The sequence below is a fragment of the Platichthys flesus genome, chromosome 24, assembly GCF_949316205.1.
Source record: "Platichthys flesus chromosome 24, fPlaFle2.1, whole genome shotgun sequence".
NCBI classification, from domain to species: domain Eukaryota; kingdom Metazoa; phylum Chordata; class Actinopteri; order Pleuronectiformes; family Pleuronectidae; genus Platichthys; species Platichthys flesus.
In genome coordinates, this window is record NC_084968.1 from 13,911,168 (window position 1) to 13,935,832 (window position 24,665).

The 24,665-nt window shown below is 47.1% G+C and overlaps 2 protein-coding genes across 2 annotated transcripts in view; both read left to right on the forward strand.

Annotated features, from left to right (window-relative positions):
- Nucleotides 1-310: 310 nt before the first annotated feature.
- On the forward strand, nucleotides 311-3,164 carry bmp15 (bone morphogenetic protein 15). Its single transcript, XM_062384398.1, has 2 exons — nucleotides 311-814; nucleotides 1,138-3,164. The coding sequence occupies exons 1-2, from the start codon at nucleotides 460-462 to the stop codon at nucleotides 2,235-2,237; spliced, it is 1,455 nt and encodes a 484-aa protein (XP_062240382.1). The 5' UTR covers nucleotides 311-459; the 3' UTR covers nucleotides 2,238-3,164.
- Nucleotides 3,165-5,571: 2,407 nt separating this feature from the next.
- Nucleotides 5,572-24,665, forward strand: part of shroom4 (shroom family member 4) — a 43,463-nt gene continuing 24,369 nt past the window's right edge. The window contains exons 1-2 of the mRNA XM_062384387.1: nucleotides 5,572-5,912; nucleotides 22,397-22,548. Coding sequence (XP_062240371.1) covers nucleotides 5,790-5,912; nucleotides 22,397-22,548 — 275 coding nt within the window. The 5' untranslated portion in view covers nucleotides 5,572-5,789. The remainder of the gene's footprint in view (nucleotides 5,913-22,396; nucleotides 22,549-24,665) is intronic.

Here is a 24,665-nt window from a genome sequence, read left to right on the forward strand (position 1 = left end):
ACAGAAAACATGATATGTCACCAGCAAAAGAATACAACTGGACCTCTTACACTTTTACTAAAGGTTTTTACTTTTGTTTCAGTGTTTACATCAAATTTAAGCCATAAACTGTCCCAAGGAACTTTTAGGAACGAGTTATCTACTGATGCTGCACCTCCTGAGATGTAACAGCAACAGGTGGTGTTTTTCCACCTTTACGCATCTTTACGCATCTTTACGCACCAATCACGGGGCTCCCTCGCGCCTCTGTGGGCGGCCCCCGCACATCCGAGGGGTTAATTGGGGTCAGAGGTGATTTCAGGAAGTTGATCGTCAGCCCTGAAAGGTCCGGTTGTCACGTGTTCCTGTAAAACGAGCCCTCGGCCGCGCGGAGGATGGTTTCCAGGCACAGTCTGGTCCGTGGAGCTCGCTAACACCAGAGGTTATTTTTATATTTATAAATATATATATTTGAGTAAAATGAGGGCGACGCGCACCAAACACGGCCTCCTGCGTGCGTGCGTCCTCTCGTGCTTCGTCGTGTCCCTGCTGTGCTCCACCTGCAGCGGGGTCCTCTCCGGGCGGGACGCGGCCTCCCGGCCTCCGGCGCCCCGGCGCAGCCGCCGCGGCCTGACGGGCCCGAAGCCGGTGGGCGCGCAGCACCGGGCGGCGGACGAGCAGCACCGGGACCAGAACGTGCAGTTCATGCTCAGCTTGTACCGGAGCGCGGCGGAACCGGACGGGAGGCCAAAGCAACACCGGAAGTTCGGCTCCAACACGGTGCGCCTGCTCAGAGCCTCGGCCTCCACGGTGCACTACCAACCTGCAGCAAGAGGTGAAGGAGCCGATTTACTGCGTGTGCTCGAGTGTGTGCGCGTGTGACTCGAATGTGTGTCCAACAAGGATCCATTAACTTTTAATATTTCACTGATTCTAGAGTTATTAGATCATAAAGAGTAGAGAAACCTTTCATCTAGTTTGCATCTGGAAAACGAGCTGATACCTGAGACGAGGCCAAACGTATAAATCCACTTTATCTGGATTTACATTTGCAATTAATGAGTTTTTGATTTTCACAAGAAAGAGAGAATCCTGTGAAGCTCTGATCTGCAGGATGTGCTTCCTCAGGACTCAATGTCTCCTCTTCTGTCCCTGCAGACCACCACTACACCTTCACGGCCCAGTACCACCTCGACACTCTTCCCTCCGAGCAGCTGATCAGAGCCTCTTTCATCCACCTCCGCTCTTCATCCCCTCCCTCCTCATCCTCCTCATCCTCCACCACCTCGTCCAGCAGCGCCCAGGCCCCTGAGCCGCTCCGCTGCAGAGGCCAGATCCCCTCGCTGGGCCCCGGGAGCCAGGTCACCCTGGAGCCCCATGAACAGTGGACAGAGACGGACATCACGGAGCACGTTACGGGACACTTCCTGCAAAGGAAGGACCGGGACGCGGGCGGACCCTTGACCCTCACTGCCCAGTACTGGTGCACAGAACCTTGGCTCACCAGGGAGCACAGCGGCCCCTGGTGGTGGAGGTCTCGTCTTCAAGGACAACGGAGAGAGGAAGCTCACCTCGAGGTCCCGTCTCTGCTTCTGTACCTCGAGGAAGGGAGGGAAGGGAAGGACTGGATGGCGGAGCTGTTGGGGGATGAAGGCAGAAACATCATGAGACAAATCGGGCGGTGGCACCCTGCAGTGCGCCGCCGCCGGCGCTCCAAAGACTCGTCCTCAGTGTCAAAAGACTCGTCCTCAGATACCAAAGACTCGTCCTCAGATACCAAAGACTCGTCCTCAGATACCAAAGACTCGTCCTCAGAGTCCAAAGATCCTTTGCTGGACGCTCTGAGAAACGCCCCGACTTCCACGTCCTCCTCTTTCTCCTCCGTGCCCTCGGCCTCCATCGCCTCCAACTTCCCCAACTACAAACGCAAAACCAGCGTGCCCAAGAACCGCTGCAAGCTCCACTCGTTCCGCCTCTCCTTCGACGAGCTCGGCTGGGGCCACTACTTCATCGCCCCGCCGGTGTACAACCCCCGCTTCTGTCAGGGCGACTGCCCGCGCCTGCTCCCCAGCGAGTACCACTCCCCCAACCACGCCATCATCCAGACGCTCATCAACGACCTGGGCATCGGGGACGTCCCCCCGCCCTCCTGCGTGCCCTGCAAGTACATGCCCATGAGCGTGCTGGTGGTGCACAAGAAGAAGGTGGAGTACAAGGAGTTTGAGGACATGGTGGCCAAGTCGTGCACGTGTCGCTGAAAGGACTCCGGGAGCAAGGAGGACTAAAAGTGTGTGTGTGGGGGGGGGGGGGGGGGGGGGCGGACTTAACGGGTCATTTGATCTGAAGCTCTGCGGCGGCGGCAGGAAGTCGTTGTGGTTTCAGACGCTCGCCATCACTGTGAAGCACTTTAAACTGGCAGCTGCTGGATGTGAACTCTGGGCGGAGCCGACGGGAGCGAGTCCCCGACGTTACGATTGAACTCATAATAATAATTGTAATGTGAAACTAAAGCACTGTGCTGGTTGCTCCATCTCTCACTCACTGTCATGTTTGCCGCTGATTCATTGCCGGAAGCATTTTAAGCCACTTGTGAGTAATTTAAAAAGATTTGAGTGGTGACGTCACAAATCAAACTCCTGCAGAAAATTCAACTTCACACCTTTTTTAAGCAAAAACTATAGGATCAACCGCAAATGGTCTAATGAATCTTTGTTTCTTCATCGTGTTCGTGTATCAACTCAGTTATTTTTTCTTTGTCTATATCTCTTTTTAAAACAAAAACCTGGTCCATTTCACATCAGGGCACAAAAAAACTAAAAAAAAAGGAGAGAAACCTTCCTGGATGTTGAGAAATCAGACAAGCGAGTATTTTATTGGACGAGGGCTCGACCGTGTTGGATGTAAATGTGAAGAATTTATTGTGATGTTACTTTTGTTGCTGTCTAGAGTCATAAGTCTCTACTTTTGCACTGTGTACATATTTATAAAGGGAGGGGATATGGAAAGGAAACGTGTGCTGCTACTTAGAGAAACTAAACTTAAAAACAAAAACAAAAAAAGGAGGGCCGATTACGAGGGGGAGTGTTAAAGAAAAACTAAAGTGTTGTAACGGAGACCAATGCAATTTTTTTATTATGAATGAAAATTATTAATAAAATATAATGCATGTTTTCTAAAGACTAATATATTGGGCGTTCTTTTTTGGTTCTGCTGTTAGATTTATAAACGAGTTTGAGTTGAAGAGAGAACGACTGAGATACGAGCTCCACTCTGTGACTTCTAGATAAAGAAGTCTTTCCATAATATGTAGATAACACAGATCTTAAAGTCTTTCCACAGGATTTCTGTTTTTCTAAAGTTACTCACTTCTGTCTTTATTTAGTGTTTTAAGTGTGTTTCTGCCTCAGTGGCTCTTATGGCCATTTTCTGTCCAGCCTCCCACAGCTTGGAGTTTTTCCCACAGTCCCTCTGCAGCCTGAAGAGATGGGGATTGTAGATAATCACTGTTGTGGAATGCTACCACGCTGCGGTGCCACTTAACCATGTGTGTGTGTGTGTGTCTACATCTCTGCACGTGTCAAGAGACGGGACAAGTAGAGATGGAGAGAGTGGACAGACGGGAACGTGTCCAGACGTCTCCTCTCCGACCACGAGGAGTTTGTTTTGGTCCAGTTTCTTTTCTCCTCCAGAAACTCTGAGCTGTAATATTTGGTTTTCGGTGGCAAGCGCCGCTTTCATGTGAGATCAAGTTTGCAAGCAAAAAAAAGAAAAGTGGTTCCTCCTCCGGTTCGAGTTTTTCATTTCTTTTCATTTTCAGGTTAAAAACAGAAACAGAAAGTGGTTAGTTCGGCTCCTCCCTGCGCAGAACAATCCATTTAGCAGAAGTGGCTGCAGATTATATAAACAAACACTGTATGAAGTCTTTAAATAAAGTCTGTGAGGGACTGTATCTAAATATAAAAGCTTCACCACAATAGAAAAACAGATGTGAGATGGTATCAGACAAAGAGAGCAAGTTACAAATTACTCTCACTAAGCAGCAGCACTTGTATCTTCTAGTTTATAAAGTTTATATCCTTAAAATCACCTTTTAATGTGATTAGAGCAAAGTTTAAATTTATTTTCAGAAAAACCTGATAATGCTGGTGGTGCAGTGCTGTCATTCCACCACTTGATGGCTCCACCGTGCTTCATTGAACAGATCACAGACTGAAAATAAAGATGGATGACATTAGAGCTCCCTGAAAGTGGAGCCAAATCATCTGGATCGCCCCCTGGTGGCGGGTAGAGATCCTAAACCCTGCCTCCTCTGTGTTTCTGGATGGGACATTAAATAGATTTTTCTCAAAGATTGTGTCTTTTATTTCATTTTTTTCTCATCACACTGATGCTTGTGTTTCTGATGAGTTTTAATTGGTTATGTGATAATATGAGTTGGATGTGAAACATCTTGATTGACTCATTTTGAAATATAATTATTGACACTTAATTGTTGCGTGAAAGTTTAAACTGTAGAGCAGAAACTGTGACGTTGCCTCGTGTGGCTCCGCTGAGAGTTTGTTGTAATCGCTTGTTTGAATGTGTCTTTATTCGGCGGTTGAGCGGAGCACACAGGAATGAGTGGTCAGGCCTTGGAAATGTGTGGGACGTGATAGCAGATGTTGTTGTTGGCCTGCAGGGCCTCATGAGCTGAAGGTGCTCATGCTGCAAATCTGCAGAACCTCAGCTCTGAGGACAGAGCGATAAAGTCTCTACAGATCCTAAATCGTCCTGACGAACCAGACTTGAACCATTTCATCATCCATATCAGGATAAAGACGTGATATCAGTGTGTTTTATTTGTGGTCAAACAACACATTATACACTCCACAGCTGTAGCTAAAATACATACACAATTTGAGTCCAAAAGAAAAGGGTCAAATGTCAAATTGTTGTTCTGCTTGAATGGAATTTTAAAGACGCAATACCAAAATAAAAGATACAAAAAAAGTATAACACATTCAGCATAAAGAAAAACAAAATATATAATAAAAGAGAGTAATAACAAAAGAAACATCGACTCTTAACACAAAGACAAACATAAAGAAACACAAATAAAGTTCCATTAATTGTCTCTGCTCGCTGCCTCGTGTTATTCCACTGCGATGCTTCTCATTGGCTCCTTGAATTCCAAACCTCTCTGGTATTGGTGGAGGAACCTGTCAATCACAGCCTTTGCAGTTTGAACAGGGGGCGGGGCCTAGCTACCTCGCGCTGGGAAAAAGTTTTGCCGAAGTTTGCAGCTGTGGAAGTTAGCGAGGGTCACACCGGAAACACGAGGGTCAAATAGCAAAATAAAAGCGTTTAAAAGAAATGTTTTGCTGGAATAATCCGGTTATTAGTTTGCGAGATTGAACCAAAAGAGACGTTATAATATTTAATCTGAAAAAGGGACCAGATTAAAACCGTAAAACATGCTAACGTCCGGTTTTAGCTAACGGCCAATTATTCTGACCGGAAGTTGTAACCGTGAAGTTGCGGATAACTTTGTCCGGACACGTTCTGTCCTCCCCCTCTTCCTCTCTCTCTCTCTCTGACTCTCTCTCTACCTCCCTCCCTCCGTCCCTCCACACTTCATCCATCCGCTCCTTGTTGTCGCTCCTGCGGGGATGGAGCTGCCGAGTCACCGCTACCGGCGCCGCTGAGCCCGCGACGGAGCACCGCAGCCCGGGCACCGCACCGGGGAGGAGGGCGGAGAAGAAAGAGAACCGGAGGATACCGGAGGAAACGAAAGAGAGAGAGAAAGAGAGAGGGGGATAAAGAAAGAAAGGATGGAAACGGTCGAGCAGCTCGTCTCCTTCCACCACATTCAGGTCCAGTTGAGCGGGGGCGCGCCGTGGGGGTTCACGCTGAAAGGAGGACTGGAGCACGGGGAGCCGCTCATCATCACCAAAGTGAGTCCGGCACCATGACACGGGTCACTGGGGGGGGGGGGGGCACTGGTTAGCTAGTAAAGTTCACTAGGTATGTTCACTTGTATTGTTAACTAGTCAACTGGGGAGGGTCACTAGTCAACTTGTGATGTGCACTAGGGAGGGTCACTTGTAAAGTTCACTAGTCAACTAGTAAAGTTCACTAGGGAGGTTCACTTGTAAAGTTCACTAGGGAGGTTCACTTGTATTGTTAAGTAGTCAATTGGGGAGGGTCACTAGTCAACTTGTGATGTGCACTGGGGAGGGTCACTTGTAAAGTTCACTAGTCAACTAGTAAAGTTGACTAGTCAACTAGTAAAGTTCACTAGGGAGGTTCACTTGTAATGTTAACTAGTCAACTGGGGAGGGTCACCAGTCAACTTGTGATGGTCAATAGGGATGTTCACTAGTCAATCAACAAATCAAATAGTGACGTTGACTAGTAAACTAATAAAGTTTACCAGTCAATAAATTGCAACTAATGAAGTTGAATAGTGAGGTTTAGTCAACTAGTGGTGTTTACTAGTCAATAAATCTGATCAACAACAACATAACAAGGATCAGGTTGAACATTAAAAGGTGACATTTTACTCTTGTACACAATCACCTCTTGTTTGTAAACGAACTTCAACTAGAGCGTCAATTAAATGTAATGGAGTAGAAGTAGAAAGACGTGTGTTTACCTGATTCATCTCACATGAAAGTAAACAAACAAGACAAGACAATATCATCTTTTATTTACTCTCAATCCGTCGTCAAAACAATCAACACCACAGACAGAAAGTCTCGTGTTTGTGATGTAACTTGTAACTAAAGCAGTCAAATACTCTCTGAAAAGTATAGAAGTATTTCTACTGTGTTTCATTTGTTTCCCTCCTTGAGTTAAATATGAGATGTTTGCACAAAAAACACACAAAGAGTAGAAACTGACTATTGTTATTGTTTAATTAATAGTTTTGTCTATTTCTTTGTGAGTGAATGATGATAAAGTCTTGATTTGTACGTTTATATTCATATTTGACGAGGAAACGCAGCAATTTCTCATATTAGAGTAACATGATATTTACATTTATACTTCAAACTGACCACAAGTGTTGTTATTGAAGCTTCATCTTCTTAATCTCCTGCTCAGATTAATCACTGAATCATCACATCTCAGTTGAAAGAGTTCGTTTCCTGATCCAAGAATCACAAAAGGGAGAATTTAGAGATTTTCCTCTTAGTTTGAATGATTTTGAAGTTTCAACAAAACAAACCAAACTTTGCAAAATTTTTAATTGTGTTGAGTTCTGTTTGTGTGGGAGTTTTTTTTTCAGCCACTAGGTTTAAACCTTTCAACTCCAAACGTCCTGTCTGCTCTGAAGCTTCACTCTTCCTCCTCCTCCTCCTTCTCTTCCTCCTCCTCCTTCTCCTCCTTCTCCTCCTCCTCCTCCTCCTCCTCCTCCTCCTCCTCTTCCTCATGCAGAGAATATAAAAGTCCTGGCCCAAAGCTCAAACAAATATCCGGTGCTGGTTGATGTTTGTCAGTTGTGTATGAATGAAAAACACTGTATAGTCTAATGGAGTGGGTCGGGGTCTAAAACCTGGAGGTTAACGGGGTTCCCTGGGGGGGGGGGGGGGGGGGCTCTGTTCATCTTCCTGTTACCTCCGTCAGCTCATTGGCTGAAATGCTGGAGCGCTGACAGACGACTGCACCCGCTCCAGTGTCTGTGATGTCTGTGGTTGTGATGTCTCTCTGCTTGTTCTTCACATTTCTCGTGGGTCAGTGTCCTTTTGTGTTTTAGCAGCAGCGGCGTGAAAACAGGAAGTGATGCTCGGCTGTTTGTGGGTCGGCCTCGCACTCAGGTGTGTGCGTGTTTGGGAAAGTTCGGGGGGGCTTTGTCGTAGCTTTAGTGTGTGCGCTCACAGATCTGGACGTGACCTCGACTTGTGCGATAAAGTCGTTGGGGGGGGGGGGGGGGGCGGCGGTGAGCTGCTGGAAATAAGGAGGGTGTCTTCTGAATTACTGCGAGTAATTATTGGTGTGTGTTCGGCTGGGGGTGGTCTCTGTGTGTGTGTCTGTGTGTGTGTGTGTCAGTCCAGTGCATAAGCAGGACGACACACAACCTCTGCTCTCTCTCTCTCTCTCTCTCTCTCTCTCTCTCTCCCCGTCTCTTTATGCCTCTCTCGCCCACTCTGCTGAAAAGTGGCTGCAGCGGTGGTGTAAATGTTGGCCGGTGTGCATCCATATTCACCACAGCGCCACAGTGGGGAATGGACACACTCACACACACACAGTAACACACACACACACACACACACGCACAGTAACACACAGTAACACAGCCCCTGGGAAAATGTGACTGGGACTGCTGGAGGAGATAAAAATCAAACTGTGGTCTATGGCTGTTTTGTGTCCAGTGGCTAGTTAAAACACACAAACACACACACACACACACACACACACACACAATAAAGCAGCTCAGGCGGTGAGTGCTGAACAGGGAACTATGGTGTAGAGAAGTGTTTAAAGCGCTTAATGATTAAGTGTAAAGTCCTTGAAGGAAAGAAGAGGGAGTCAGGATGGAGAGAAGGTAACGTTGAGGTTTGCGTGGTTGTGTGTGTCTGTCTGTGTGTGTATGCGAAAGACAAGACTTTATACATGTGTTTCAGTTCTAGAGGGTGAGAGAGTTTCCATCGGGCTCAGAACAGAGCTTTACGGTGTCTCTATATGGATTCAGTCATCAGTTCAATCCCCTCACGTTCGAGAGGAGGAGGGATGAGTGTGTGTTTGTGTGTGATGCTCAGATTTGTGATATTAAGTTTTACAAAGCGTAATAATGACGTTGTGGACTCATGGTCTGGAAAGTGACCCGATACACAAGTTCTGTGTTCTCGATATGAGACAATCATTTTACTTCTCTCTTGATTTCTAACCTCAGTAAACAGAGGCCGTGGCCACTGTGTGATTGACAGCTACTACCGTCCAATAGGAGCAGGTCGCAGGTATAGGTGGGCGTGCATCTCCTCCAGCTCCCAGTCAGGGTTGCTTCTGGTTTTGAATATAAACCCAGTCGGCTCTGGCTTCAAAGCGGCAGCTCGGTGACCAGTGGAAGACGTCACGCTGGGTTCTTGACCACTGACCACACTGCAGGGCGGAGTGAAAAACCATCTGTCAGAGAGCAGGACGACCACAACACAACTTGACTATGAGGATAATCCGACGTCAGGCAAAGAAAAATCAGATGAGATGTTCAAATCCCTCCAGCGTGCCCCCCCGAGTCTGCAGGGGAGAACATCAAAACCTCCATGTTATTAGCAGTTAATCAAAAGTTGTTCTATGTGCATGTGAGCAGAAGTCACCGGTTTGTGTTCGATAGAGCTGGAGCATGAACGTCCCCGTTGCCCCTCCAGGATTGTCCATGTTGTGCGGAGTGTGTTCCGTGGCCCTCGTGAGTGTGTGTGCACTCCTGGAGGGGGAAGGGTGGCTCACCCCGTCTCAGACAGCAGAGGGATATAAGCCATTTGGTCAACATTCCTCCAGGAGCATAACAAATTACTACTGTGTGTGTCTGTAGAGATTGTGTGCACGTGCATGTGTCTGTCTTGGAGATTTGTGACTCAATCAGCCGTTAAGTGACTCGTTGTGTCGCTCAGTGTGTCGTCAGGTCAGGACTTGAACATGCTCTGGTGAAAAGACGTAATGTAATGGTTTGTTTTGACTGCGTTGTGTTACATCGCACACGTCATGTAACGCAAACTTTCTATCCATGGGCTCCTTTGTTTCCTACATATACGAGTTTGATAACTGCAACACTGCCCCCTGGTGAATTGATTACAAGTTTGCGTAGCGCATATGATACATTTGATTTTCACACAACTACAAACAAACACAAACTTTACCCGTCAGTTTGTTGATGTGTGTAGATTCCTGGTCTTGACCCACATGAATGATGAACGACCCTAAAAGACACGCAGGCGTTTTTTAGGGTCGTTTATCATCGAACACACACCACCCGTTGTGGGTCCCATGTGTTTTGGGTCATCTTTTGTGTCTTTTGTTGGACGTGTTTGTGATGACTAAGTGGTGAGCTCTCTCCATTGTTGTGTTGCACAGAGCAGCAGCTGCTGAGCTGTCAGCTCACTTTCATGTGGGGTTCTACTGTATGACCTCATGCCAGCTCGCTGCCGGGCTGTTGTGTCCCTCGGGTTCGTGTCGTTAAATCACAGAATCAATGATTTAAGAATCAACTAATCAAATAACTGGGTTCAGAGATCTCCAGGAGAGGTTGTTGATGGTTCCCAGTGGCTCGTCTGGACTTCAGTGTTTCCTCCCATCAGACCCCTGCAGACCAGACATGGCTCATCTAACCCGTCTGCATGGAAGACCTACTGTGTGTTAACCATGCTATTTAACTTTGTGAGGATTTGATACATGGGCTGTGATTTGATGGGGTTTCCGGCCTTTGGCCTTTATTTTGAAAGGGGGTTAGCCAGTGGGAGGGGGGGGTATGCAGCAAAGGGCCAGGGTACAACTGAACCTGCAGAAGGACTCAAGCCTCTGTGTGTGTGTGTGAGGGGGGGGGGGGGGGGGGAGTCCGTGCTGCATTCCACTATTTTATGGATCTTTAATTCAACGCAAATTCAATTCCAAGTTCTCTCTGATTTCCGTTTCACTTTGGCCGTATATCGGGAAACACCCGGTGGACATAGAAGAAGAATCACTCCACAGTCGACTCAACTTGTTTCTGCACACACAACTGTTTTCAGTTTGGCTCTAATCCCCGTGTTGTTTATTTAACTCAGAGCTGATTCTTTAAATTCACTTAAACATTTAAAGCCCTGTTTTACAATAGAACTCTGAAATATTGTTGGGCTAAATCCAAACTGAGGTCTAGACACGTGGGCACGGAGCACGACTTGTCTCCAGAGATGTTTGTTGTTTTCTATTCGTGGCTGGATTCTTCTCGGTGTTCCTTGGTGGGACATCAGGCCCGTGTTCCTTGGTGGGACATCAGGCCCGTGTTCCTTGGTGGGACATCAGGCCCGTGTTCCTTGTGGGACATCAGGCCCGTGTTCCTTGTGGGACATCAGGCCCGTGTTCCTTGGTGGGACATCAGGCCCGTGTTCCTTGGTGGGACATCAGACCCGTGTTCCTTGGTGGGACATCAGGTCCTTGTTCCTTGGTGGGACATCAGACCCGTGTTCCTTGGTGGGACATCAGGCCCGTGTTCCTTGGTGGGACATCAGGCCCGTGTTCCTTGGTGGGACATCAGGCCCGTGTTCCTTGGTGGGACATCAGGCCCGTGTTCCTTGGTGGGACATCAGGCCCGTGTTCCTTGGTGGGACATCAGGCCCGTGTTCCTTGGTGGGACATCAGGTCCTTGTTCCATGGTGGGACATCAGGTCCTTGTTCCTTGGTGGGACATCAGGCCTGTGTTCCTTGGTGGGACATCAGACCTGGGGGTTCCTTGTGGGACATCAGGCCCGTGTTCCTTGGTGGGACATCAGACCCGTGTTCCTTGGTGGGACATCAGACCCGTGTTCCTTGGTGGGACATCAGACCTGGGGGTTTCTTGTGGGCTGCGTTCTGACACTGTGCGTTTCACAACTCCGCGAGAAGCTGCGGGAATCTGATTCATCCCAGGAACAGACAACAAAGATGAAGAAGATGATAATCTTCCTCTCTCTCGTCCTGCTGTTGGTCCCGGGACTTTACCAAAGAATGTTTTGACATGTGGTCGAAGGTATGCGACCAAATGTCCTGGGTCGGTAAACAGCTCTCCCTCTCTCTCTCTCTGTGTGTGTGTGTGTCAGTGTGTGTGTGTGTGTGTGTGTGTGTGTGTGTGTGTGTGTGTTTTATTCCCTACATTCCTGTAAAGGTAGCCTCCAGTAGCATTCTCCTCTGCGGGGGGTAGATGAGGATGCCATCAGATAGAGATGCTATTGTCCCGTGTGTGTGTGTGTGTGTGTGTGTGTGTGTGTGTGTGTGTGTGTGTGTGTGTGTGTGTGTGTGTGTGTGTGTGTGTGTGTGTGTGTGTGTGTGTGTGTGTGTGTGTGTGTGTGTGTGTGTGTGTGTGTGTGTGTGTGTGTGTGTGTGTGTGTGTGTGTGTGTGTGTGTGTGTGTGTGTGTGTGTGTGTGTGTGTGTGTGTGTGTGTGTGTGTTTCCATATCCTCTGTCCTGACTTGCTTTTCTCACTGTCTGAACTAACTGAAAACATATGCTGTGTAACAACATAGTACACAATGGTGCATATTGATGAGAGAGACAGTAGAACGTGTGTATTCACGATTGCAGGAGGTTTGTGTTGAGAACAGGACGGAAAAAGGAAAAGTCGTTTCATTTTAAGATCATTTAAAAGTCATTTATGAAACGTTTCTACTTGTAAAATGTCTTAAATATGTCCTGAGACAATAAGTATTAAATGATGGAGGGAGGAAGTGATGTGAAGAACGAGTGGAAGACAGGAGGAAGGTTGATCCCTCTGAGTGTTGGTGGACACTGTGAGAGAGATGATTGTGGGCAGAAGCCTGCAGCTCGTGAAAAGGTGGAGTCACTGTGTGTGTGTGTGTGTGTGTGTGTGTGTGTGTGTGTGTGTGTGTATGGGTGGAGCTGGAATGTCCTTATCTCTGATCTGTGGAGCCTTTCGCTGTTTCTTTTAGGCTGTGTCTGGAGACACACACACACACACACACACTGTCATAACAACCCCTCTTTGTGTAAGTACATCAGTATAGTGACCCCTAAACACACACAAGACTGCTATTTCTGCAGCGTGTTGTGTGTGTGCATGTGTGTGCGTGGGTAAGGAGAACATACTAAAGACACATGGGGGTGAGAAATGTCTGTTGGTGAATGTGTGTGTGTTTTTTGTTGTGGGGGGGGGTGAAGAAGTCCTGACCTGAAGGCGGCTGCAGTTAGTTCTGTCCGCCTCCTTACCCTCTCACTCTGAGATGGGGCAACACACACACACACACACACACACACAAACACACAAACACTCTCTACGCACACATTGGCCATGTTTGCTTAACTCAGATTACACCAAAATTGCAACTTCATGCGATGTTTTGAAAACCCCTGTTGGTTTTTCTGTTCTGCTGATTTGCACATTTTGACCTGCATCACTGGGTCTCCCCCCCCCCCCCCTATTTTCCAGACCCGTACCTCTTTTACACTAAAATGAGCCGGAACACACCGGCTTGTTTAAATGTGATCGGCTCCTGTTCCATTGCCGGTAGAGCGGCTTTGGTCAAACGCTCTCTCACCTTCACTGTCTCCCAAGAAGTACAAATCAATATGTCTCATTTGCATCATCTCATCGCGCCGGAGAAGCAAAAATAAAGAAGAGGAAATCCGCCTGCGTCTTGTTTCCACTGCTGCCGACCGGAGCCGATGAAAACCTGCGTCTGCTGCGGAGTCGTCTGACCCGTGAGTGAACGCAGACTGGATCCATTCACATCTGCAGAGCAGAGCCAGATGTTGGTGGGTGTCAGTGGTTTTGTTCTGACCAGTGGAAATGGAGCCATAAATTAAATTCTAAAGTATATGAGCAGTCTATTAATTTAGAAGATAATCAGTAGCTGAATCGATGATGATGATAATTCAATTCAAGCCCCCGAACCTCCATCTGACAGATGCTTTATTCTGGTAATAACTACTCCCAGTTGCTTTAATCCCACCTTGTTCCTGGTCTTGGTTTTTCTTTGACATCATTTTCCACCGACCACAACGTCCAGAGCTTCCACATGAGAAGCAGTTTCCGAGCTATTATGTCGGATTAGGAAGTTCTGAAGAGAGAACTGTGCGTCTCGGAGCATCTGTGTTTATATGTCTACGGTTTATTGCGACGTAGCCGTTCCTCAAACCAAAGAACTCACCACACACACACACACACACACACAGACACACACACACACACATTCCACTGTGCAATGTTCTCTACTTTACGTGGCGACCCTGGAAGATCAACTCCAGCTTCGAGGTCGGACATGTCACAAGCTCCTCTTTGTTTACAGCATCTTCTCCTGTCGTCTTCCGTCTGAAGGAAACATCCTTTCATCCCTCGTCCTTGTGGACTGATGGGGACGATGAGTGGGGACGTTCAGAGTCAGAACGTCCCTCACGTTGTGTCCTCGTGGGACGGAGGCGAGTGGAACTTCTGAGAGGGGAACCAGAAGGTCTGGGAGCAACAAGTAGGGGGACGGGTTTCCCCAAATTTCTTGGGAAGGGATCGAAAGATAAATGATAACTTCTATAAAACAAAAAAGCAGCAACCCTTTTCAAAAGAGAGGTACTGGGTTTGCTTTAAAGGTGGAGGGGTTGATGGAAGAGGGAAGTGTAGGAGTGATGGATGAACTGGGACAGACAGAGGGAAAGAAATGGACGGAGGGAACAGGAAGAGGAGGGATTAAGGAGGATAAAACGCTCCATGACAGAAGTGATCCTGCATGAAAATAGGGTCGTCTGCAGGTTTGGAGTCGGATGAAGAGATAATAGACGAGGAGATACAATCAGGTCATGGAGGGAAGTGCTCATGGTTTCAGGTTTCTGGACAGATTGATGCTTTCCTGCCTTCAGCCGGACTGAGAGCTGCTGGAAGACGACTTCTCTGAGCCCGGCTCGCCACGTTCCGGTTGTGTCGTGGTTATTAAACCTGCGAAGGCGACTTTCTTTACTCACGTGAAGAGGATGTCAACGATTTAGATAAAAAGCATTTCAGACGAGGTTATCCAACCCGACCTTGAAGCTCCGGCTCGTCCAGCTGAGGCTGTTCCTCTTTGAAACTCCAACAATCGACAGAAAGCTTCTTTTATAAGAGACTAAAACTTCCCCTCAGGTTTTTCTCCTTAATAAACCCGTGGAAGCTTGGAAAGGAAACAATGAGAGACTGAGCTGCTCAATAAGATTTAATCTGACAGATTTACAAACACACACACAATGCACAATGTGCTACACAAATACACAAAACACATCCAGTCCTAACACTGCACCAGGTTCTGAGGAAATGTTTGTCAGATTTTAGTTGAGAGGGCAAGGTCATTCAGAGCCGATTGAGAAGTTAATATTTCACCCGTGGTTAAGTGTGTGTGTGTCTCTGTGTGTGTCTGTGTGTGTGTGTGTGATAGAGGAATTCACACATGCACTTAGACTCTTTTGTTTTGACATTGATGGATCAGTCGGGTCCGTCCCTGGTCCCACCAGGCCGCTGACCTTTTGACCTACGCTATTGTCAGTGCTGGACACCGGATCTAATGGCTTCCATACTCCACCAGAAACACACAGCCAGGGGCCTGTGTGTGTCTCTGTGTGTGTGTGTGTGTGTGTGTGTGTGTGTGTGTGTAGATATGTGTAGAGCTGGACTTGTATAAACTTAAACTTACACCACATTACCTTCATTATGAAACTGATCTTCTTCTTATTAGAGGAACGAGTCACTTCTCTTTCCTGATGTTTGTTCTCATTATTTATAGCAGGAGAAGTTAAGGGGATTGATAAGTGCATTAAGTTAAGATAAGTTTCATTGATGTAAAGTGTGGATTCAAGAGCACTGACTCGGAATCAGTGGGAAACAGCTGTGTGTGTATAACAGGAGTGTTTTAACAACAGCTGGACGGAGCAGCATTATCGCCTCATGGTCATTGGAGCTCGACCCAGTGGACAGATAGTTAGTGTTATGGCTCCTGAAAAAAAATTAAGGAGCAATTAAAATTGATTTTAGGGTTAGGGTTGCATTTCATCCTCCAGAGGTTGAACTCCAGGATCAGTATAGAGCTGTCATTGCATTAGTGCTGCTCTCAAAACCAATTGACTGAATATCAGTGTGTGTTTTCTGTTTATATGAAATCACAACATTTCTAGTAGTCGTTTATTAGAAACAACATCTGTGATTTACCTTCACTTCCATTCAAAATGTTCTCTGAACCCGTGATTATGTTTTATTCTGCTCACGGCCATGTAACATTTTCACCAGATTGTGTTTTGTAAGGATCACAAGGACAGTTAAATAACCAGGAGAACACCCTCTGCTTTGTGTGTGTCTGTGTGTGTGTGTGTGTTTCTGAGAGTGTGCAGTCTCACCACGTCCCTAAAAAAACTCTGGGAGCGTTTGTGTATTTGAGTCGAGCACCAGTCCATCTCCTAAAGGACCTCTTCCCCCTGTGCTGTTAACATATACACAAACCTGTGTGTGTGTGTGTGTGTGCACATGTGACAACTGGATTATTACACTCTTTTTGTGTCACTTAAGTGTGTATGAAGAAGGTGAAGTGTTAGAGGGAGTCAGTGTTGAGTGTGTTGTTGTTATGATGTGTCGATCTCGATGACGACCGAGGGTTAAGGTTCGACCGGTTGGCCTTACCTCAGGGTTGTGTGTGTGTGTGTGTGTGTGTGTGTTTTCTGCTCCCCCGCTAAGCATTGTGGGTAGTGGCGGCTTTGATGTGGCTGAGACGAGGGTCTTGTTTTCCCAGATTAAGAGAGGATCTCGATGGGTTTACTGGAGCTCAAACTGGGACCAACATCTCTGGTGTGAAGCTGCACCAGTGATCACCTGTCAGTCAAACGGCGTGGGCGGCACAGCAGCGTCTGTTTTCTTTTGAATGAAGAGTTTCTTTCTTCATCGTCTGCAGCTCAGCTCGTCTTCCTCACTTGACCCCGGAGAGTAGAACCCAGGTTATCAAACTGTCGAGCAGAAACACACGACTCGTCTCTGTTCGATGCTCCAGCTCAGCACACCTCCCTGTTCCTTCCTCGTGCACGACGCCACTCGGTGACTCTTTAATTAGAAATTAAAAATATTTAGTCTCGTCCTGGGAGTGCGGCTAATAATAAAAAACGAGGCCGGGAGACCCACCAGGAAGTGGCGACGGCATATTTCAAATAAAAATAATAATACTGAAAAAGTTTTCTGGTTGGCAAACAAACTTTGAGAAACCACAGAGCCGACGGGAGAGTTTGGATATATAAAGGTTTTTGTATATGAGCGGAGGAATTCTTCAACTGTCTTTAATAAGGGACGTGAGGACAGTGCCGCTCTTTATTAGGTCGTTTCCAAAGGTTGCTCTGGATCACTCACCGACTCGCATCATGGTCCCATCAAGGTTTGGTGGATGGAAACAATTTTAAAGCAGAGAGTAGGTGAAGGTGAGTCTGTCCCAACGTGTGGTCGGTCGTGGCCGCCGCCGCGAGAGGCCGACATATCAGGGACTCGCTCTCCTCCTCCGGCTCGAACAAAACCCACAGTGTTAACCGGGGGGGGGGGGGAGAGAGAGAGCGAGAGAGAGAGAGAGAAAGGGAGAGAGGGAGTGGGAGAGAGAGCTTACTCACATGTTGCTGTTCGTCCATGTGACTGTTCTGTAGGATGTTTTTCTGTGGCTGAAGTCAGGATGTTAGTGATCGGTCGATGAGAGAGAAGTAAATTGAACAGATAAAACCAAATAAGTGTAAAGGTGGGATGTTGATCCTTTCCTTCCCCTCTTTTGTTTTTCCTCTCCTCTCCTCTCCTCTCCTCTCCTCTCCTTCGTCATCCCCCTGTTATTGAATTCAAGAGACCTGGGCTCTCTGCTCCTCTAAGCGGCCACATGGCTGCGTCTTCCCCCAGAAGGGGCTTCTCCTCGTGGGGCATCGTTGTTAGGACATCTCCCTGTGATCCGTGGAAAGGCCGTTTCAGGACGACACACCCCACTCCCAGGAACAGGGATCAAATGGGAATGCTGGACACCGGCGGTTTAACGTCTCACTGCCGGTTTCTTTTTTGGTGTGAGCGTGGGAGCTTTTTTCTTTTTCCATCTCCGGCCGTTCCCCTCCTCCCGCCATGATAAAGAAGGCCTTGTGTGAGCGTGGGTGTGAGGAAGGGAGGAGAGCCTCACAAGGCCCAGACTGGAGGGCAGAGGTTGATGAAGGGTGTGTGTTTCTCTGTGTGTGTCTGTGTGCGTGTGTGGAGCTTGTTTGTCATTGATTCATATGCTCACATTCCGGCCATCAGATCTAGAAGAGCAGCTCCTGGAGAATTAAAGGCGTCTGCTCTACCTGGTGAATTGAATCCCTCAGGCTGAAAGCTGGAGGGAGTTCGTGGAAGTATTTTCCCAGAATGCACCGGCATTTTTCAATGATTTATTTCAGCCCTAGTCAGCTGCATTCGCTTCCTGATTGGTTCTCATCAGGAACGTCACTTCCTTGTTTGTAGTATTTTCTGTATCGAAACAAACCAGCTGCAGAAACTCAAGAACATGAGTTTCAAGAGGAAACTGGTTTTATATATAGTTTGGTGATTCACAGCTTTGTTCTCTAGAAGGCCCAGCGTGCAGTCTCCAGTCCTGGAGCCAGTTCCCACACACGAAACCAGTTGATTCAGTCATTTTTCCCTTCCCAGTCCTTGACCTCATTCTGGAGAGTAGGTCAAACACTTAGTGACTCAGACTCGTGGCTAAAAGCAGACCTCTGCCAGCACTGGGAATTAAGGTGAATTTAAACGCTGTCAAAACATGTGGGAGCAACTGGGCTCACCGTTCAGGGCTGGGACCCCCCCCCCCCCCCCCGACTGGTAGCGTTGACCTCCAGCTCCTCAGCCATGTTCCCATGATTCTGACCTCTGCCTCCTGGTGCAGGTCCCAGTGGAGACACATGTGCTGGTGTTTTGGGTCCGAGCGCCGGCGGTGAAGACAAAAGCAGCAGCAGCGTGGAGCTGGTGTGCAGCAGGGGGTCCTGGGAGTCCTCCCTCCCCCGAGGCTCTTTGTCCTAGGGGGTTTCTGCAATGGTCTCAAAGCTTGTGTTGACCTGTCGGCTTGACGGCTCCATTCAGGGCCCGACGCACAGAGCTGACAGTGGCAGGACACTTCCATACACAGGACCAGTTTAAACAGAGATGTCAAGTTATGGTCGATAATTGTACGTCGCAGTTACACACACGCAGTGAGTTCCTGAAGGCTGGGGGTGGGGGGGAGGATGAACTAGAAGCCTGGATCTGTTCTTCTGCTCTGCACCGTTCAGTTTGAGTCTTAGATTCTCTTGGATGAAGTCATTTGAATGAATCAGTTCACAGAAAAACTCTCCCACACGTTTATCAGATCTCCAGAAAGTTTAATTTAATTTATTTATCTTGTCAGCCCGCTGCACAGACACACACCATACAAGTGAAAGGTTAGTGTAAACGCTCACATCCAGGAGGTGGCGTTTAATGTCTAAACAATTTACAGCTCGACAATAAAACAAACCCGGCTGCTGTTTACAGGACTGTGGTCAGAACCCATTTCCTCACAGGTTCGGATTTTACAAAGGTCGATTCTCTTTACATTTAAATGAATGTTATAAACACACAAGATCTGATTTGAAATGTAAATCTGTGATAACACTGTGTGTGTTCAAACACACAACAAACTGATTCCAGTTTGAATGTAAACACTTTTACGAGTCCTGCGTAAATCCTCTTGTGTTGTCTTTGTGTAAACAGAGTTGAAACTGTTTCCTTCACTAAATTTCTTCTTGTGTGTTTGTGTGTGTTGCACAAATGAGTTCTTGTGTTTCAATGTAGATTTCAAGTTTGTGTCTCTTCAACAGTTAAACACAAAGACACAACCCGTGTGTGTGTGTGTGTGTGTGTATAAGCTCTGGTTGCCTGCAGACCAGCTCAAAGCTGTGTTACTCAGAGAACTACTCATTTTCTCCGTCTGGACCTTTCAGTAATGTGAGGTTATAAATGCACGTGTGTAGCCACCGCCTTGCCATGGCAGACACACACACACACACACACACACACACACACACACACACACACACACACGTAAAGCCACTGCAGTAGCTCATGCTGTTTAATATTGAAGTGCAGATGTTAGCTTTCTGTCAGATCTGCACAAATACACAACATAACATACAAACACACACAAACACACAAGCACTCTGCTGCAGGATGTTTTTGTACCACACTGTTAATAATATTCAGACTGGAGCTCATGATCGTTTCTGTTTTTGATAAAGAGGCTGTTGTTTGATGAGGTGTGTGTTTGTGTGTACGTGTGTGTGTGTGTGTCTGTCTGGGTGCTAGTGTCAGATGATAGCTGAGTGATGACAACCTGTGACCAACGTGAGGATTCCCATTTTCCTCTGGGCACAATGACGGGCACCATGCCTACCTCACAAACCCACACACACATGCACACACACACACACATGCACAGACACACACTTAAGGCAATGAAGTCACCCCTTGAATCTAAAAATAAAAGGGTGTGCCTGCCTGGTGTGCACGTGTGTGTGTGTGTGTGTGCCTACGTGTGTGTGTGGTTCAGCTAACAGAGAGGGTATTCTTCTCCGTCTGCCCAGAGCAGAGGGTGACTTCACCCACTCTGGACATGGCCCAGACACACACAGACACACACAAAGACACACACACACAGCCTCTGCCCAGTCATGTAGGTCTGACTGCAGTGAAACTGAGTTTAACTGGCCCAGAGGTTTTTACGAGCTTCTTTCAAACTCCCCCCACACGTTCCTGTGGATCACTTTCATCACCGCATCCTTAAAAGTTCACGACTTCTCCTCGGAGCTCCGGTGGTGGAGCTCCGAGGAGAAGTCGGCAGAAGTCGGCAATGTTTCGGCAATTCTTCAATATTATCAGCTGGTGATAAAGGAACCTTCATCTTCGTCTCCTTTCGTCCTCACCTCCTTCTCTTCCATCCTTAAAGTTGCATCCCTCCTTCTTTCACTCATCGTTTGCTTCATTTATTAAGTTTTTATTCATCTTCATATTTTCCTTGCACCCTTTTGTCCTCATCTTCATCACATTCCTTTCTTCTTTTGCCACTTTTCAAACTCCCTTCATCATCTGTCTTACTCATTCTTTCCTTCTGTTTCTCCTCCCTTTCTCCTTTTCTTCATACTTCATCTTCACCTTCTTTCCTCAAAGGTTATTCCCCTCATCTTCATCTACCTCTCCTTTTCTTCCTCCCGGTCATTGTCCTCTTCTTCTTCTACATGTGAAAATGATGGATCACATTTTGAGCTTAACGGTCCACTGATAGTTTTAGCTGTGTGTGTGTGTGTGTCTGTGTGTGCGTGTGTGTGTGTGTTTGTTTTTTCTGAGTCCTACAATTATTACATAACAGAATAATACGGGTTCATATTAAAGATGTGTATTTGACTTTCTAACTATGTATGTTGTGTTTGGGAACATTGTGTGTGTGTGTGTGTGTGTGTGTGTGTGTGTGTGTGTGTGTGTAGTAGACTCTATGATTTTGGCATGTGTGTGTGGAAATACCTAAATTTCCACAGTGTATAATACCATAGCAACCAAAACAGAGGTGTGCGAGTCCCAGACTGTGAAAATCCCTCATTTCATGCCCCCCCCACAGACACTACATCGCTTGTCTCTGATTGGACGACCAGTATCGACCAATAAACCCCAGTGACCTGTCTTTAAAAGAGTCTCTCGCTGGGCTGACGACCTTTGTTTGACCCCCACAGACTTTTCATTTTGGATGATCATTGTCAGAAGCAGAAGTTGTGATGAAGTTGTGTTTCCCTGTTCAGGTATTTCCCGTGTTGGACCTGTTTGAAGGGGGGGGGGTAATATATGAAAGATCTCACTTTGTGTTTGAGTTGGCTCCCGAGGCCGAGTCCCCCCCCCCCCCCCCCCGTTGCGTGTCTGTAAAATCCCAAAAGCGTAAAGTAAGAGCAGTGTTTCCATGACATGCATTCTTTTGATATTTGCAGCAGCGGTGAGAGAATGAATGAAGGCACGGTGGAAAAGAGGGAGGGACACACGGCTGCTCTTCATTTTCACACCATAACCAGGATTCTGTTCTTTTTATATACGCGCCCCTGAAGGATTTAATAAATCGGGTTAACGGTGGAATTCACCAGGGTTTGTCATTTCGGAAAGAGATGGTTATAGTGACAGAACCTGGAGCTGATCTCAGACCAGCACTGATCCTCCTGGCGTTCACAGCAGGGGGTCACATGTCCTCGTCGGCTCTTCTTCCTCTCGGTGGTCCAGTCCTTTATTCCCGTCCATCCCTGTGTCTCTCGTCTGTCTCTCTTTCATCCTGTCCTCTCTCTCTCTGTTGATGTGATTTATGGACGAACTCAGTCCTCTCACCGCACGGCACCGCAACACTCGCCATCCTTTCACCCCCCCGCAGCCCGGAGAACGCTCTCAAGCATCCCAGCAATGCTTTAACAACACGGAGCTTCACCACTGTGTGACCCACGGTCAGCGCTGTGGCCGACACACACAGACACACACACAGTCTGTTAGAGAGGAATGTGATGGGTTTCTGTGGGATGGTTGGTCCAGACGATGCTCTTTCAGGGGACGTGTCCATGGGGACAGACACAGTCCAAGCAGAAATGGGTTTTAGAGGAATCGTCTTGGCAGCGCCGGGACGTTTCTCTGACTGACTTTTGATTCTCAAGTTTATTTTTGTATTTCCCTTCATCTGAAAGCCCCCCCCGACTGGTTTCTCCTTCCTCTCAACCGACTCTTTGTCCGCAGATCGAGGACGGAGGGAAGGCGGCGCACTGCGGGACGCTGAAGGTCGGGGACGAGCTCATCAACATCAACGGCTCGGCGCTGTACGGCAGCCGACAGGAGGCGCTCATCCTCATCAAGGGCTCCTACAGGATCCTGAAGCTCACCGTCAGGAGGTAACAGCCCTCTCCAGCACGCCTCTTCCAAGATGGATGCTTGTCTGTCTTCTGTTCTTTCCTTTCCCTTCTCGACCGAGGTGACTCTCCCCCCCCCTCGGCCGTCCTGTCAGGAATGTACGAGCCAGACATACAAACACACATGAAAGCAAAGTTCGCAGATAGAAAAGGTCTCACAGGATGTGACCTTTGACCCTCAGGGTGTCAGAAGGAACACAGATACTCTCTGATGAGCACGGAGCAGTGTGTGTTTGTGAGGATTCAGAAAAGCATTCAGATCTAAGAAGTGAGGGATTTAGTGTTTTTACTATATTTACAGTATTTTGCAGCCTGGGTCTGATTATAGATCATGAAAACAACACTAACTGTACCATAAACATAGACTGAATAAATCTAAATATGAAACAGAATTCCACAGAATCTCAAACCAAATATTCAATGTCTAAGCACATTTGAAATATTGGAAATTGTTCAAAGCTGTAGTTTCCTGCTCCGGCCACTTGGGGTGGCAAAACACGCTGTAACCACAACACTGAGCTGCACTGAACGCCTCCATTAGTCATCTGATCCGTGGTTTACATAAATATGTTGATTACTGTGGTTTTTTTAAAGTTTATTTACTGCACCATGACGCTGGTTGGCACAGGAGGAGAAACCGTTAATTGTTCCTCTCTCCCACTGGTTCCCTCCCAGTTCAGTGCTGGTATTTAGGCCTCTGGAAACAGAACTAATGAGAGGAACATTTCCACGCTGCGGACTTAACATCCGTGTTGGCGTCTTAACACGGACTCTAATGCTGCCGCTGCAGATCTGAGGTCAGATTTAACAGCGAGCTGCGTCAGCTGAATTAACCCGGAGAAAAGCCGCTGATAGTTTCCTCTCTCGGTTTAGATTTAAAATCAAAGAATTACATTTGTATGCTTCGACTGTTCAGTCAAATACATAGGGTTTCATTTTGTTGTTGTGTTTTTGCTGTGACACTGAATCGTGTTATGACATCACAGCCTTAGTTCCAGCAGTAAACAATAAAGCACTTTGTGAAGATACAGGGAGCTTCATCCATTTTCTGTGGTTTCATTTATCTACATGTTGATTTTACACAATTCTTAAAAATACAACAACCTTTCTCCTTCACTGAGTGGACGTCAGAGGAGAAGCAACCAATATCCACAAAGATAATACTGTGTTTAATATCATTTTACTGCAGAGATACACACACACACACACCCACAGACACACACAACTGGGCTCTTGATACAACGATGACTCGGACAGCTTCAGACAGCTGTTTGGCTGCAGCGCGTCCTGCTCTGGCTGTGAAACCAGATCGGCCGTCCAGCCCACATACACACACACACACACACTCTTACACACACAAACACACAGACACACACACACACACATACAGTACGTACAGTGTGAATTCAGCACAGACTCAAACAGACAGATGGACAAACATGTATTGAAGAAATGTTACTGGTAATGAGAATCACACCCAGTTTAATCCAGCGTGTCTGGAATGTTCTGTGAGTGTCTGACTATTCAGGGACTTTCCCAACCTTACTGTTTGTGTGTGTGTTTGTGTGTGTGTGTCATCATTAACCATAGATCTCAATGTAACAGTCATCTAGGAATTCATGTTTTTCTTCAGTCTCTTTCCTCAGATTATGAATTAAACCCCTTTGATTGACAGGTTTCTGGCACTAATCACTAATCTCTGCTCGTGTTGGAGCCCGGCTGCACTTTGACCCCCCCGACTCCGAGCCAGTAGACGTTACTGTTGGAACAAGTCATGTTCTGGAGAGTTCTTCAGCAGCAGCCTCCTGCCGGACTGACTGAATCCTCATCTCTGTGTAGACGTGTTGTATGAACAACAGATCCTGGACCAGTCGTGCAAAAATGCTAAATTCTTTGAGGGTCTCATTTCCACAGATCTATAGAGCTGCAGGTCAAAGCTTCCTTTAAATGGGAAGGAACCAACTAACACCCAACTAACCAGCCAACCGTAATATGATAACTAGTCTGACAATAACTCCCCCTTGTGGGTCTGTGGACTAGAAGAGTGATTGATAGACTGGTAAAGTTCTAACAAACAAATAAACCAATGATCAGTTAAA

Excerpts from the sequence above, each read along its gene's own strand:
- bmp15 (XM_062384398.1), top strand. The coding sequence starts at position 460 with ATGAGGGCGACGCGCACCAAACACGGCCTCCTGCGTGCGTGCGTCCTC. Across the intron at positions 815-1,137 it reads CTACCAACCTGCAGCAAGAG|ACCACCACTACACCTTCACG; the intron begins GTGAAGGAGCCG and ends CTGTCCCTGCAG.